General features: G+C 39.1%; 1 protein-coding gene across 1 annotated transcript in view; it reads left to right on the top strand.

Moving 5' to 3' along the window:
- Positions 1–5,355: 5,355 nt before the first annotated feature.
- Positions 5,356–15,638, top strand: part of MTMR8 (myotubularin related protein 8) — a 43,452-nt gene continuing 33,169 nt past the window's right edge. Inside the window, exons 1-3 of the mRNA XM_024555214.2 lie at positions 5,356–5,475; positions 10,512–10,674; positions 14,127–14,284. Coding sequence (XP_024410982.2) covers positions 14,180–14,284 — 105 coding nt within the window. The 5' untranslated portion in view covers positions 5,356–5,475; positions 10,512–10,674; positions 14,127–14,179. The remainder of the gene's footprint in view (positions 5,476–10,511; positions 10,675–14,126; positions 14,285–15,638) is intronic.

The following is a 15,638-nucleotide window of genomic DNA, read 5'->3' as shown; positions in this document are numbered from 1 at the left end:
ATCTTCCTAAATTTATTGAGACTTGTTTTGTGTCCTAACATGTGGTCTCTCCTAGAAAACGTTCCATGTGCACTTGAAAAGTATGTATATTCTGCTGCTTTGCGGTGAAATAATCTGAAGATATCAATTACATCTATTTGATCTAGTGTGCTATTTAAGGCCGCTGTCTCCTTAATTGATTTTTTGTCTGGAAGATCTATCCAATGAAGTAAAGGGGTGTTAAAATCCCCGACTGTGACTATATTTCTGTCAATTTCTTCCTTTATGTCCATCCAGATTTGCTTCACATGTTTAGGTGCCCTATGTTGGGTGTGTAAATGTTTACTAGGGTTATACCCTCTTGTTGGATTGTTCCCTTTATCATTATGTAGTGCCGTTCTTTGTCTCTCACTACAGCGTTGGTTTTAAAGTCTATTCTCTCGGATATAAATACTGCTACCCCAGCTTTTTCCCCCCATTCCATTTGCATGAAATATCTGTATCCATCCCTTTACTTTTAGTCTTTGTGTATCTTTGATCTGAAACGGGTCTCTTGGAGGTAGCATATATATGGATCTTTTTTCCTTATCCATTCAGTTGTCCCTATGTCTTTTGGTTGGAGCATTTAAGCCATTTATATTTAAGGTGATTATTGATATATGTGTATGTAGTGCCATTTTATTGTTAGACTATTTTCTTCCTCAATTTTCTTCAAGATTATAGAGGGGAAGGAGAAAGAGAGGGAGAGAAACATGAATATGTGGTTGTCTCTCACGTGCCCCCTAGTGTGAAATTTGCACACTTGCATGTAATAGAGGGAAGACAGGGTGAAGAGACATAGAGAGAAGATGGCCATCCACAAGTGAAGGAGAGAGCCTGGGACAGATTCTTTCCTTACAGCCCCAGAAGGAGCCAACCCCGTTTGACACCTTGATTTAGTACTTTATCCTCCTGAACTGTAAGGCAATAAATTGCTGCTGTTTAAGCTACCTAGTTTGTGGTACTTTGTTACAGCAGCCCTAGCAAACTAATAGACTAATTTTTTGTTGATGATTTTGCATCTGTCTTCATGGGAGATATTGTACTTTCCCCCCTTTTTATTATTATTATGTTATGAATGTTTATCATAGTGCCTATACTCTTAATAATTTTTACAATAAAGTATACAATACAGTATTGATAATTATGGGTACAATGTCATGCAGCAGAAATCTTTTCTGGTTTCTCTAGTAGGGTAATCCTGGCCTTACAGAATGAGTTAGGAAGCATTCCCTCTGCTTCTGTTTTCTAGAGGAGATAGTAGAGAATTGGTATAGTTTTTTTTTAAAGTGTTCAGTAGAATTCACCAGTGAACCCATCTGGACCTGGTTCTATCTGTTTTGTAATTTTATTAATTATTGATTCAATTTCTTTAATAGATATAAGCCTATTTGGATTATCTATTTGTCCTGTGTGAGTTTTGGTAGAGGTATTAGTCCATTTTACCTAGGTTATCAAATTTGTAGGCATACGATTGCTTATAATATTTATTATCCTTTTAATGTCTGATAGTGATGGCTCCTCTTTCATTTCTGATATTAGTAACTTGTGTTTTCTTTCTCTTTTTTTGTGTTGTTAGTTGACCTGGCTAGATAGGTAACAGTTTTACTGATCTTTCACTGAACTAACTAGGCTTTGGTTTTATCAATTTTTCTCTGTTGTTTTCCTATTTTTTTATTTGATTAATTTATGTTCTAATTTTTATTTTCTTCTTCTTACTTTGAATTTAATTTGCTCTTCTTTTTCTAGCTTCCTAAGGTGGAAGCTTAGATTATTGATTTTTAGATATTTCTTATGCATTCAATGTTGTAAATTTCCCTCTAAGCATTGTTTTTACAAAAATTTTTATTTTCACTTATTTCACAATATTTTTAAATTCTCCTTTTTAAAAAGATTTTATTTACTTATTTTTAGAGAGAGAGGGAGGGAGGGAGAGAAACATCATTGTGTGGTTGCCTCTCATGCGCCCCCCCACCAGGGACCTGGCCTGCAACCCAAGCATGTGCCCTGACTGGGAATTGAACCAGTGACCCTTTGGTTCACAGGCTGGTGCTCAATCCACTGAGCCATATCAGCCAGGGCTAAAATTTCTTTTGAAAGTTTTTTTTTGACCCATTGTGTTACTAAAAAGTGTGTTGTTTAGTTTCCATGTATTTTGAGATTTTGTAACTGTCTTTCTGTATTTGATTTCTAGTTTGTCTATTGTGTTCTGAGAGCATACTTTGTATGATTTCTATTCTTTTAAATATGTTAAGATGTATTATATGGCACAAAATATGATGTGTCTTGGTGAATGTTCCATATGAGAACTTGAGAAAAATGTATTCAGGCTGTTAGAGGATGAAGTATTCCATAGACATCAATTAGATGCAATGGATTGATGGTGCTGTTCAGTTCAGCTATGCCCTTAATGATTTCCTGCCTACTGGATCTGTCAATAGAGGGGTGTTGAAGTCTCCACTATAATAAGGGATTCATTTATTTCTCTTTGCACTTCTATCCATTTTTACCTCATTAAAGCTTGTTGTATCATCTTGGAGAATTTTATGCAATGCTCTTTATCCCTGATAATCTTACTTAATATAACTACTTCAACTTTTGGTGTTAGCATGGCATATTTGTCTCCATCCCTTTACTGTTTTTTAGAAGATTTTATTTATTTATTTTCAGAGAGAGGGGAAGGGAGGGAGAAAGAAAGGGAGAGAAACATCGATGTGCAAGAGAAACATTGACCGGTTGCCTCTCGCACACCCCCAACTGCGGACCTGGCTCACAACACAGGCATGTGCCCTGACTGGAAATTGATCTGGCAACCTTTCAGTTCGAAGGCTGGTGCTTAATCCACTGAGCCAGGGCACCCAGGGCTCCATCCCTGTACTTTAAATGCATATGTGTCTTGAAGTTTAAAGCAGTTTTTTTTTACTTTATTTTTATATTTACACTATTACAGATGCCCTCTTATCCCCTGCTTTGCCCGCCTTCCCCACCCTTTGCCTAGCCACCCCCCCAGCCATCACCACACTGTTACCTGTGTCTATGGGTCGGTTATTTGTATCTGTTCTTTGGCTAATCCCTTCATCTTCTTTCATCCAGTCTACCTCTCCCTAAACCCCTCTGGAACAGCTGTCAATCTATTCCATGTACCTGTGCCTCTGTTTCTGTTTTGTTTTTCAGTTTTTGTTTATTAGATTCCACAAATAAGTAAGATCATATGGTATTTGTCTTTCACAGACTGGTTTATTTCACTTAGCATACTAATCTCCAGATCCATCCATGCTGTTGCAAAGGGTAAGATTTTCTTCTTTTTTACAGCTGCATAGTATTCCATTGTGTAAATGCACTACAGCTTTTTTATCCATGCATCTACTGATGAGCAATTAGGCTGCTTCCAAATCCTGCCTATTGTAAATAACACTGCTGTGAACACAGGGGTGTGTAGGTTCTTTTGAGCTGGTGTTTCAGGATTCGTAGGATATATTCCCAGAAGTCAATATAATCTGGATCAAAAGTCAGTTTCATTTTTAAATTTTGGGGGCATCTGCTTACCGTTTTCCATAGAGACTTCACTAATCTGCATTCCCACCAACAGTGTACTAGAGTTCCCTTTTCTCCACATCCTCTCCAGCACTTGTTGTTTGTTGATTTGGTTATGATGGCCATTCTGACTAGTGTGAAGTGGTATCTCATTGTGGTTTTAATTTGCATTTCTCTGATGGCTGGTGATGCTAAGCAAATTTTCATATGTCTACAGACCATCTGTATGTCCTCTTTGGAGAAATGTCTATTCAGGTCCTTTAATTGGATTATTTGTCTTCCTAGTGTTGAGTTACTTAAGTTCTTTATAAATTTTGGCTATTAAGCCTTTATTAGATGCATCATTGGCAAATATATTCTCCCATACAGTGGGTTCCCTTTTCATTTTGTTGATGGTTTCTTTTGCTGTGCAGTAGCTTTTTAATTTGATGTAGTCCCACTTGTTTATTTTTTCCTTTGTTTTCCCTGCCCTAGGAAATATATTGGCAAAAATATAGCTACAAGAGATGTCTGAGATTTTACTGCTTATGTTTTCTTCTAGGATTTTTATGGTTTCACAGCTTACATTTAAGTCTTTTATCTATTTCAAATTCATTCTTGTTCATGGTGTAATCAAAACAGCCTGGTACTGGCATAAGAACAGGAATATAGATCAGTGGAACAGAACAGAGAGCCCAGAAATAAACTCATACCTTTATGGTAAATATTTGACAAAGGAGGCAAGAGCATACAGTGGAGAAAAATCAGTCTCTTCAATAAATGCTATGGGGGGAATTAAACAGGTGCATGCAAAAAATGAAACTAGACTACCAATTTACACCATGTGCAAGAATACAGTGTGTTCTTGTAGACAATGTCAAGTTGGGTCCTGGTTTTTTTGATACACACTGACAATCATTTTTCTTTGGTGTAAATAGACCATTGGCATTTAAAGTGATTTTTTTAGAAAGATTTTATTTATTTATTTTTAGACAGAGGGGAATGGAGGGAGAGAGAGGGAAACATCAATGTGTGGTTGCCTCTTGCACGCCCCCTACTGGAGACCTGGCCTGCAACCCAGGCATGTGCCCTGAGTGGGAATTGAACCGGTGACCTTTGGTTCACAGGCCAGCGCTCAATCCACTCAGCAACACCAGTCAGGGTATACATCTCTTTATTTTAAATGTATCTCTTGTAGACTGAATATTGTTCAGTCGTTTGTTTTAATCCAGTCTGTAAGTCTGTCTTTTAATTGGTAAATTAATCCATGTACATTTGTTGTAATTACTCTTATATTGGAACTTATTTCTAGCATTTCATTTTATACTTTTCATTTATGGCACTCTTTTTGTTTTTGTTTTCCTTTCCCGCTTTCCATTGGGTAGATAGAGTTTTCTCCTGCTTTATACAAAGTTACGTATTATATTTTCTTGCCCTTTAACTTAAGACTTAAACTGATGTTATTTACCCCTATTGATATTTTACACATACAGTAACTGCAACTTCTCTCCAATGGGATAAGTATCTCAACAGGCTCTATGTCTTATCTATCTTCCACCCACACCTACCCCATCTTGGTAACATCATATAGAAGGTTAATCCTTCCTAGAATCCATGTTTCCTTCTCACTTTTATAGTTTCTCCAGGGCTGATTTAGGAAAAAGAAACATAGATCATATTAGTTTGATGCCTTGGCAGAAACTAGAAAGCCTCAAAGAAGTTCTGTAGCAAATTAACTGCATTTATCTGGCTTTGAATTATCTCACTTTAAGCCATCAACTCAACACATGTAATTAATCCGTTTCCCCCCTTCCCAAATAACAGGTAGAAAACGTGACATTACTGGATCATTTTGCGGGTAAGACACTATCTAATGGGAATCTGTACCTTACTGCAACTCACCTGATCTATGTGGAGGCTTCTGCAGCCCGGCAAGAAACATGGGTAAGTTCATGAGAAGTTTCAAAGGGTCTTGAAAAGTTGGGTGTATATGCTTTCTAATATAGTAGTTTCTTAAAATTTCAAGTAATAAATTGCTGTAAAACCTTTTCTTCAAAGGACCTATTCTAGGAGTCTTTTCACAGCTTGAATTATATGACTTTTTACCCCTCAAGTTATTAACTATAGTCATCTTAGTCATTTTCAACTGTTTGGGAGTTTTCCTCAATACTTTTAAGTAGAGAAGCCTTTGTTCCTTTTCTGAGTCTCGTCAATAAGCATCCTTATGAACTAGAAGTAATTTAAAGCCTGATACCCATAAAATGTACTCCAATAACTAGCAGTATCAGTTTCACCTGGGAGCTTATAAAAATGCAGAATCTCAGGCCTAAGATTTTGAAATTTCTAAAAATCTCTCAGGTGATGCTGGTGGCCAATGGACTATACCTTGGGTATCAATGATTTAGACCATCTCTCTGACCTAAGACAGGGTGTGTGTCGTGTGTATGTTTCCCGTTACACTTTTCAACAATGCTTTCTAATTAGCTTAGCACCCCTAACATTGCTTTATGCCTTCCCCATCCTAAAGTAACATCATTTAATTTTAACTTAATCATTAGCCAGATTGATGCTTAGAAGTCTTTTTTTAAATATATTTATTGATTATGCTATTACAGTTGTCCCATTCCCCCCCCTCACTCCACTCCATCCTGCTCACCCCTCCCTCCCACATTCCCCCCCTATAGTTCATGTCCATGGGTCATACTTATAAGTTCTTTGGCTTCTACATTTCCTACACTATTCTTACCCTCCCCCTGTCTATTTTCCACCTATCATCTATGCTACTTATTCTCTGTACCTTTCCCCCCCTCCCCCTCCCACTCCCCTATTGACACCCCTCCATGTGATCTCCATCCCTATGGTTCTGTTCCTGTTCTAGTTGTTTGCCTAGTTTGCTCTTGTTTTTGTTTTAGGTGTGGTCGTTAATAACTGAGTTTGCTGTCATTTTTACTGTTCCTATTTTTGATCTTCTTTTTCTTAGGTAACTCCCTTTAACATTTCATATAATAAGGGCTTGGTGATGATGAGCTTCGTTAACTTGACCTTATCTGAGAAGCACTTTATCTTCCTTTCCATTCTAAATGATAGCTTTGCTGGATACAGTAATCTTGGATGTAGGTCCTTGCGTTTAATCTTGGGTAATGTAATTATGATGTGCCTTGGTGTGTTCCTCCTTGGGTCCAGCTTCTTTGGGCCTCTCTGAGCTTCCTGGACTTCCTGGAAGTCTATTTCCTTTGCCAGATTAGGGAAGTTCTCCTTCATTATTTGTTCAAATAAGTTTTCAATTTTTTGTTCTTCCTCTTCTCCTTCTGGCACCCCTATAATTCAGATGTTGGAACGTTTCAAGATGTCCTGGAGGTTCCTAAGCCTCTCCTCATTTTTCTGAGTTCTTGTTTCTTCATTCTTTTCTGGTTGGATGTTTCTTTCTTCCTTCTGGTCCACACCGTTGATTTGAGTCCCAGTTTCCTTTGCATCACTATTGGTTCCCTGTACATTTTCCTTTGTTTCTCTTAGCATGGGCTTCATTTTTTCATCTACTTTTCAACCAAATTCAACCAATTCTGTGAGCGTCTTGATAACCAGTGTTTTGAACTGTGCATCCGATAGGTTGGTTATCTCTTCCTCGCTTAGTTGTATTTTTTCTGGAGCTTTGAAGTGTTCTGTCATTTGGGCCTTTTTTTTTTTTTTTTTTTTTGGTCTTGGTGCCTCTGTTACTTAAAGGGGCAGAGCCTTAGGTGTTCCCCGGGGCGGGGTAATGCTGGTCGCTGCGCTGTGATGCTGTACGTGGGGGAGGGGCCGAGAGGGAGCAATGGCGCCTGCTCCCCTCTCCACCGGATTTCAATCTTTCACTCTGATACCCACAATCAAACTGGGCCCCTCTGGTGCTGGTTCCCCAGTGGGTGGGCTTGTGCACGCCCCAGGCCCCTGTGGGTCTCTCCAACGACCTCTCCTGTGAGGCTGGGAGTCTCTCCTGCTGCCGCCCCAACCCCCACGGGCGTTTTCAATCAGAGGTTTGAAGCTTTATTTCCCCGCGCTGTAGCCCTGGGTTACTCGGTCTGCTTCGCTCTCCGCCGTTCGTCCGGGTTTGTCTGTGTGCGAATGTGGGTCTGCTAGTGGTCAGACTGCCTGCCCTGTTGGTCCCACACTCCGCCAGTCTGGGTCCCGCCACGGCCACGCGAGTCCTCTCAGCCCTGGTGCCTGTCTCCACCCCTCCTACCAGTCTGGATGAATGTTTCTTTTTTTTATTTCCTTGGTGTCGGACTTCTTTGCCTTTCGATTTTCTGTCAGTTCTGGTTGTGCGAGGAGGCGGTGTGTCTACCTTCGCCGCCATCTTGGTTCTATTAGAAGTCTTAATAAGAAGTACAACATGCTTCACGTATACAGCATAGCATAGTGATTAAGATCACAGGCTGTAGAGGCAGTCTGTTCAGGGTGCAATCCCAGAATTAACATTTACTACCTTTATAATCTTGGGCAAATTTATTTAAGTTCTCTGTGTCTCACTTCCCTCATCTGTAAAATAAGGATACTGATAATAATCTTGTTATGAGAATTTAAAATGTTAATGTTTTAATCACTTAAAACAGTGCCTGGCTCATGATAAATACCATTGAATAAGTATAAAATAAATTAAGCTGAATATACATATGAAGTAAGTAGAGTTGATGCTTGAACAGTGTTAGAGGGTACCAACCCCTATGCAATTGAAAATATTCATACAACTTTTGACTCCTGCAAAACTTAACTATAGTCATCCCTTCGTATTAGAGGATGATTGGTTCCAGAATCCTCTACAGATACCAAAATCTATCAATGCATGCCATTTTATATAAAGGACTTAAGCCTACAGTTTGCTGTCTACAGTCATGGACTTCCAACAATGGATTGAAAATATTGTTTTGGTTGAATCTGTGGATGCGAAACCTGTGGAAACACAGGGCCAACTGTTTATTTTTAAAAATCCACACATAAGAGGACCCTACACAGTTCAAATACATTGTTCAAGACTCAACTGTATTTTAATACCTCCTTTTTAAAACAACATGAGCTTGCCCCATTTGATATTGTATTTGCTCCCTTTGGTGTGATGAAAGGAATGCCAAAGGAGGAATCAGGAGACCTGGTTCTAGCTAGACTCAGCTATGCACTAACTGGCTATATGACCTCAGGTAAGTGACTCTTACTCTCTGGGCTTCAATTTTCTCATCTCTAAAATGAGTGGTTAGATTATATAATTAGCAGGGATTCTTCCATTTCTAACAGTTCAGGAAACATTTCTTTAGTACTGTGCCATAAGCCTTTCCTCTTTCTACTTACACTTATAGACAGCACACATTTCCCTAGATATGTTCCTATTGGGTATTATTTGAAACCCAGAGGGCTAGATCTGGATGGCAGAACTTATGTTAATCATTTCTATATATCAAAGGAGGCTTATTTACCCAATTAGTATTATTACTGAAGTTCTTCTCAGCCTTCATCAGCTTCACTTTCCTCCTCTTCCCAATTCATCACTTTTTTGCCTGCTGCCCGAGCTTGATCAGTATTTTACTACCCAAACACACATCTCATGTGTTAATCAACAGGGCTTCGATTTTCCTGAAATTTGATGTATTAATCCCTATTACATTATCAGTAGTTTGTTCAACCCCTCTACAACTGCCATGGCAGGAACTGAGTTTGACAAAGCAATTAAGACAGAAATTAAGATGGAAAATCCCTGCTAGGAATATGTGAGTGGTCCCCATACCTGCCCCATTCTTAGATGGTGGGTGCGATTGAAAGAGTTCCCGGAAGAGATGGCTTTTCCAAATAAATTAGGGCTGGGGCATGGCGTGTGCAGAATGGAGAAAAAGAAAAGCAGTGATGATCAGAAGGCCATTCCAGGCACAGGGCAGGGGATCCAAAGAATGAAAAGATTACATCCAAGTTCCAGTTGCAGGAAACATTAGAGACACAGATAGGAGGAGAACATGAAAGACCAAAATGTAAAACTATGATTCCATGGTTTTTTGAATAAAGAAAAAAATGTATTATTTGGATACAGTTCCTTTTTACCAGTTTACTTTTCACGCATTTCTTTTTGCTGGCATCAGCATGGACAATAATGATGTGACTAAAGATTTAATCATCCTTACAAAAATCAGATTCCTTAACCTGTACTCCCATAGGATACAACTTTATTAACTACAGTATAGTGCATATGTATAGTTCCTTTAGTAATTAGTCTTATAGTTTACTCATTTCCTAAGTTACATAGGTCGGTTTTTCCCCCATTTCATTTTTGCTTTACTGTCACTAGATTCTAAACTGTGGGAGAGAAATTTTCTCCCTAATATTTCTAGTTAAATCCTAATTCCAGGACTAAAGTTTTTAGAATTCTTAGAGAAAGAACCCTGGACTTGGAGTTGGACTGCTGTGATTCAAGTCCTGTTTGTGCACTTCTTGGTTGTGTGACCTCTGATGAGTAATTCACTTCTCAGAGCTTTGGTTTCTTCATTCCTGAAATGAGACAATTATACCTCAGAGGGTTATTACAGGGATTAAATAGTTAATGGTCATGGATAACCTCATGAGAAATAAAGTACAATACCAGTTATTAATTTTAATTAGTAATTTAGTAGAACAAAAGAAAGTCCTATTTTTCTCTGTGACAATTATTCTACCATGATTGTAAATTTCACCATAGCATGCCAGAAGCCATCTGTACTGAGCCAATTTACCACTATTGCCCCAAACCTGGTAACCTTATATTCCGAAGGAGGGAGAAGTTTTATAACTGCAATTTTCTTCTCATTGCTTTAGCACTATTTACTTGTGTTTGAGAGAAACCCAGTTGTGCCTTATAAAGGATGGTTGATGGCTATATATGTGATCACAACTCTGGTTATTCTGTTACCACTACTGAGAGTCAAGCCCACTGATAATAATAGAATTTAGGCATGACCGTGAATTTATTTTGGTTCTTTTCTGTTTTGCAGATTGCCGTGCATCACATTGCCACTGTGGAGAAGTTACCTTTAACTAGTGAGGGCTGTCCCCTGATTATCCACTGCAAGAACTTCCTGGTGGCCCACTTTATTTTAGACTCTGACACAGTTTGCCAGGAGGTTTATATTTCACTGCTCAAGCTTTCTCAGACAGGTAGTTATGATAGTATTTTTATCTAAAACCCTTTTAGATTTTTTTTCCCCAAGAACTGCATACTGGAAAGATCAGGGGCTATGAAGTTAAACAGGGCAGAGTTTGGATCTGGGTTCTGTTCATGGTGTTTGGACAAGTTATGTAGCCCCTGATTACAGCTTCCTCGTCTGTAAAAGCAGTGATATTATAAGCTCCCCTCAGAGGTTGTTTTGAGGTTTAAATGCATTTGTACATTGTACTCTGTACTTGCTATATAGAATAGATCTGTAATAGAGGTTACCCCCTTCTCTTTCCCTCCTACTTTTTAAGTATAATATTTACTTGTGGGCCTCCATCACCTCAGTCTCCTCAGACACTGTCACTTTGGGCTTTGCCACTGCCACATGGATCACCTGGTATCCACCATCTGGCCCGTGGGCACACCCTCTGGGCTATTTAAAGAGAAATATCTTCACATGGTTCCATGTAGGTAGGCTCCATGACAAAGTCAGCCCTCCCATAAATCACCAGTTCAATTTATGATGCTCTAACTTCTGATAGGTCTGAACATTTTTGTTTATGGATCTGCTCTGACTCTCAGAGCCACTTATGAGGGATGGGCTCTCTTGAGATGAATAAGTCAGCTGGGCAACCCTCTGAAGAAAGGTGATTCCCATTTTAAAGATGGGAAGTCTGGGCCTGGGAGAAGTTAGCAGTCCCAGCTGTAGGATTTTGATATGCAAAATGACAACAGAGTAGGTGAATGCTACAGTCACCTCCTCCCAGGACCAAACTGAAATTACAGCTGAAGTATAGCACAATCATCCTGAATAACCAACTGAAGACTAGCTGAAGAGAAGTCTTAAAACCAAGGATTTACAGAAGAAGCCACATCGAAACTAGTCCAAACAGGTTGCTGAGGGACAGTCACAGGCAGCACCAGAGTACCTCACAAGAGACCCAGAAATAACATACCAAGTGGCCGGCTTCAGACAACATCAGAACAGGATTTAATAAGCTTCATAGGCAGCATATCCAAAGGGAGATCTTGGCAGGCACCAAATCCTGCTGAGGCAAATTCTCCTTAGTGTGGTCAGCAACAGCGCAGCACCTCTCATGCCATGATCTAGGTTGAGCCTCACAGTCAGCCAGCCTGTGGGTTGATCCCATACACAAATGGGCCAATAGCAGTCAATACTCATTTACAACATGAGGGCCCACATTACCCACACAAGGGACATTCTTGGAGCACCCAGCTCAAGTGGTCAGGAGACTGCACCACTGGACCCCACAGGACACCTAGTACATAAGGTCACCCCAGGGAGACTGGGAGTCATAGCAGATATATATAAGACATAGAAACAAACACAAACAAGGAGCCAAAATGGGGAGAAAAATAAACAGGCCCAAAATGAAAGAATAGGAGAAATATCCAGAAAAAGAACTAAATGAAATAGAGGCTAGCAATTTATCAGATATTGAATTCAAAGTAATGGTTATAAGAATGCACAACAGCATGAAAAAGGACATGGAAACCATGAAAAGGGTCAGTCAGAAATGAAGAACACAATATATAAAATGAAGAATGCACTGGAAAGAATAAACAGTAGGCTGAATGAAGCAGAGGGTTGAAATAGTGATTTGGAAGACAAGGTAGAAAAAACCCAATCAGCAGAAAAAAAGAGAAAAGAATTTTAAAAAATTAGGATAGTTTAAGGTACCTATGGGACAGGATCAGTCCTAACAACATCCACATTATAGGGGTACCTGAAAGAGAACAAGGGATCAAGAAACTATTTGAAGAAATAATGACCAAAAACTTTTCCTAACCTGGTGAAGAAAAAGATACACAAGTCCTGGAAGTGCAGAGAGTCCCAAACAAGATGAAACCAAAGAGGCCCAAACCAAGACACATCATAATTAAAATGGAAAAGGTTAAAGATAAAAACAGAATCCTAAATGCAGCAAGTGAAAGAGAGTTACCTACAGGGGAATTCCCATAAGACTGTCAGCTGATTTCTCAACAAAACATTTCAGGCCAGAAGGGATTGGCATGAAATATTCAAAGTGATGAAAAGCAAGGACTGACAATGAAGACTACTTTATCTAGCAAGGCTATCATTTAAAATTGAAGGAGAAATAAAGAGCTTTCCAGATTAGAAAAAGCTAAAGGAGTTTGTTACCACCAAACCAACATTACAAGAAATGTTAAGGGGCCTACCTAAAGAAGAAGAAATAGGAGGAGGAGAGGAACATAGCTAAAATGATAAAATGACAGTAAATATGTACCTATCAATAATCTTCCAAAACTGAATCAGGAAGAATTAAAAAATTGAATGGGCTGAATACAACTAATGAAATTGAAACACTAATAAAAAAAAAAAACTCTGACAAACAAACCTCCTGGAATGCTTGGCTTCAAAGAGAAATTTTGCAACACCAGCCAGGGCTGAAACCTGTATAGTTTTCTTAACCAGTGTCATCCCAGTAAATTCAATAAATAGGAAAAATAATTTTTAAAAAGTTTTAACTTGTGAATTTTTTCGTTAGTTCAGGAAGGAATTCTGCTTTGGAGTAAAATCTGTTTCCTGTTGTCTTGTAAGCTTTCTGTTTGGCCCACTGTTCCCATCCGTCTTCAGTTCTAGCTAGAAGACTAGGGCTTTTTATCAGAGTCCTTAATAATGCAGTTATCTTTGCTTCCTCCAGTTCACCCTCTCATCCTGCAGCCCCACCTCGAGGCCAATCTATCAGCTTCATCTGATTTTAATCTGTGGAATTTTTATGCTCTTAATTTTCTCCAATTTTCTTTCACCCTTTACCCAAAATAATTTATGAGAATTTGCTGATATTTTTTTTGACAGACGTTACCTGTCAGCTGGCCCAACACTTTATAAGGTCCTGGCAGATTCCATCCATCTCTGGAAAAGTTGTTGCCACGTAAATTAGGCAAATGCGTTTTTGGTTGCATGTTGCATCTTGTGAAGGGAGAAGTGGGGTTGACTGGAAGAGAAGAAATGACCATTTATCAGCCAGAAGTAGATATTGGCTTGATAAGCAGATTGGAAAACAGTGTTAATGTTTTGCAACATGTTACAACAAATAGTACTCTTAGGATATTGGAGCCCAGGTTAAAAAAAAAAAAAAGCTTTTGTAAGGACCACTTCCCCAACATGTGAATCCTTGAAGTTTCATCTCAGTCCATTATCCAGCAATTCACAGAAAGCCAGACAGAATGTTCCTGCTTTGTGTTTGTATCAGAAAAACTCAAATCATTTTTAAAAGAAAACTCAAAAGCAATGTTCCAGTTCTTATTCCTTACATCAAGGCAACCTTGTATACAGGCCATTGTCCTTTTCTGGGGCTGTTTGCCAAACATTCCCTTTGGAAGAGAGGAAGTCTAGCCTTTTTAAGCGTTATTTGGTATAAAGTTTCACTCATTATTCCTTGTTTTTGTGTTTATCTCCATTATCCAGCATTATTCGAAGATCTGTATGCTTTTTTTTATAATCCCAAATCTACAAACGAGATGAGGGAAAATGGATGGAAACTGATTGACCCAGTATCAGATTTTGGGCGTATGGGAATACCCAACAGGTACTGGACCATAACAGATGCCAACAGAAACTATGAGGTAATTTTGTCATTGTCATTTTCCTTTAGGTCCATTTAATTCAAACAGAAGAATGTTAGCAAACAAGGTTTTGAAAAAAGAAAAAAATCATAATCTCTCCTTTTCATTCAGTGTGTAGTCATGCAACAAACATTTAAGTACCTATTGCACTCAAGACACTAAGTAAGAATTCTCATAGTCTAAAGCAGAGAGTGCTGTGAGAGCGTAGATGAAGGATATGGAACTCAGACTGGGAAGCCAGAAACAGTCTGATGATTTGGGGAATAGGGTGGAGAAGGAAATGTGTCTTAATTTATACAGGGAGAGAAGGAAAAGGTCAGGAAGTGAAGTGCGATCATGATGGGCTTCGTAGCCAAATTAAGGAATTTGAACATTATCCTGAAGGCAGTTAGGAGTCACTAGAGTATTTTAAGCTGGAAGGTAATGTGAGTATATTTGTATTTTAGAAACATAACTTTGGTAGTAGTGTGGAGAGTTGGTTTGTTAAGAATGCAGAAGAATGTTAGGAGAACCTGAACTGAGGCAATGAGTATGGCTGGAGAGGAGGAGATGGTTTGAAGAGATACTCAAGAGGTACAATTGAAAGAACCTGGTGACAGAGTAATGTGTCTGGGAGGAGGAGGGAGAATTTTAGTATGCATCCCAGGTTTCCTGGTTTCTGGCTTAGGTGACCAAGTAGGTGATAGATATGTTAACCAAGATAAGGAGCATGAAAAGAGGGCAGTGTCTCCAGTTTTAGGCTGAGTTCCAGGTGATTCAAAAGATGTCAAGTATATATTTAAGTCTGCATCTTAAGAGAGAGGTCTGGGAATGTGTTGGTGGTTCACAGGACCATCCCTCAGGTTGAGTGATTCACTAGAAGGACTCACAGGACTCAGCATATAGTCATAGCTGTGGTTGTGATTTATTAAAGTGAAAAGATATAAAGCAAAATTAGCAAAAGGAAAAGGGGCAAAATCCAGAGAAAACCAGGCAAAAGCTTCAGAGTTCTCTCCCAGTGGAGTCACATAGGACATGCTTAATTCCTCTAGTAACAAATTGTGACAACATGTAGAAGATGTTGTCTATAGGGAAGCTTATTGGATAATCAGTGCCCAGGATTTTGGGGGGGACGGGGTGGGCATCCGGTCACATAGGCACTCTCTGCCTAGTAGATACCAAAGTTTCAGATGCCCAGAAGGGAAAAAAAAAGTGCTTGGCATAAACCACATTGTACAAACAGTTTAGGCACAATTAGTCACTCTTATCAGTTAAGGGATGGTGGGAACCCTTCCAAAATTCAAGTTCCTGGGCACCAGCTGAGGGCCAGACTTGCAAGCAGGCCTTTCCAAGGATAGCAGTCAGACTTGCTGTC

This window comes from Desmodus rotundus, chromosome X (assembly GCF_022682495.2).
Source record: "Desmodus rotundus isolate HL8 chromosome X, HLdesRot8A.1, whole genome shotgun sequence".
Lineage (NCBI taxonomy): Eukaryota > Metazoa > Chordata > Mammalia > Chiroptera > Phyllostomidae > Desmodus > Desmodus rotundus.
This window is presented reverse-complemented; position numbering and strand designations above follow the sequence as displayed.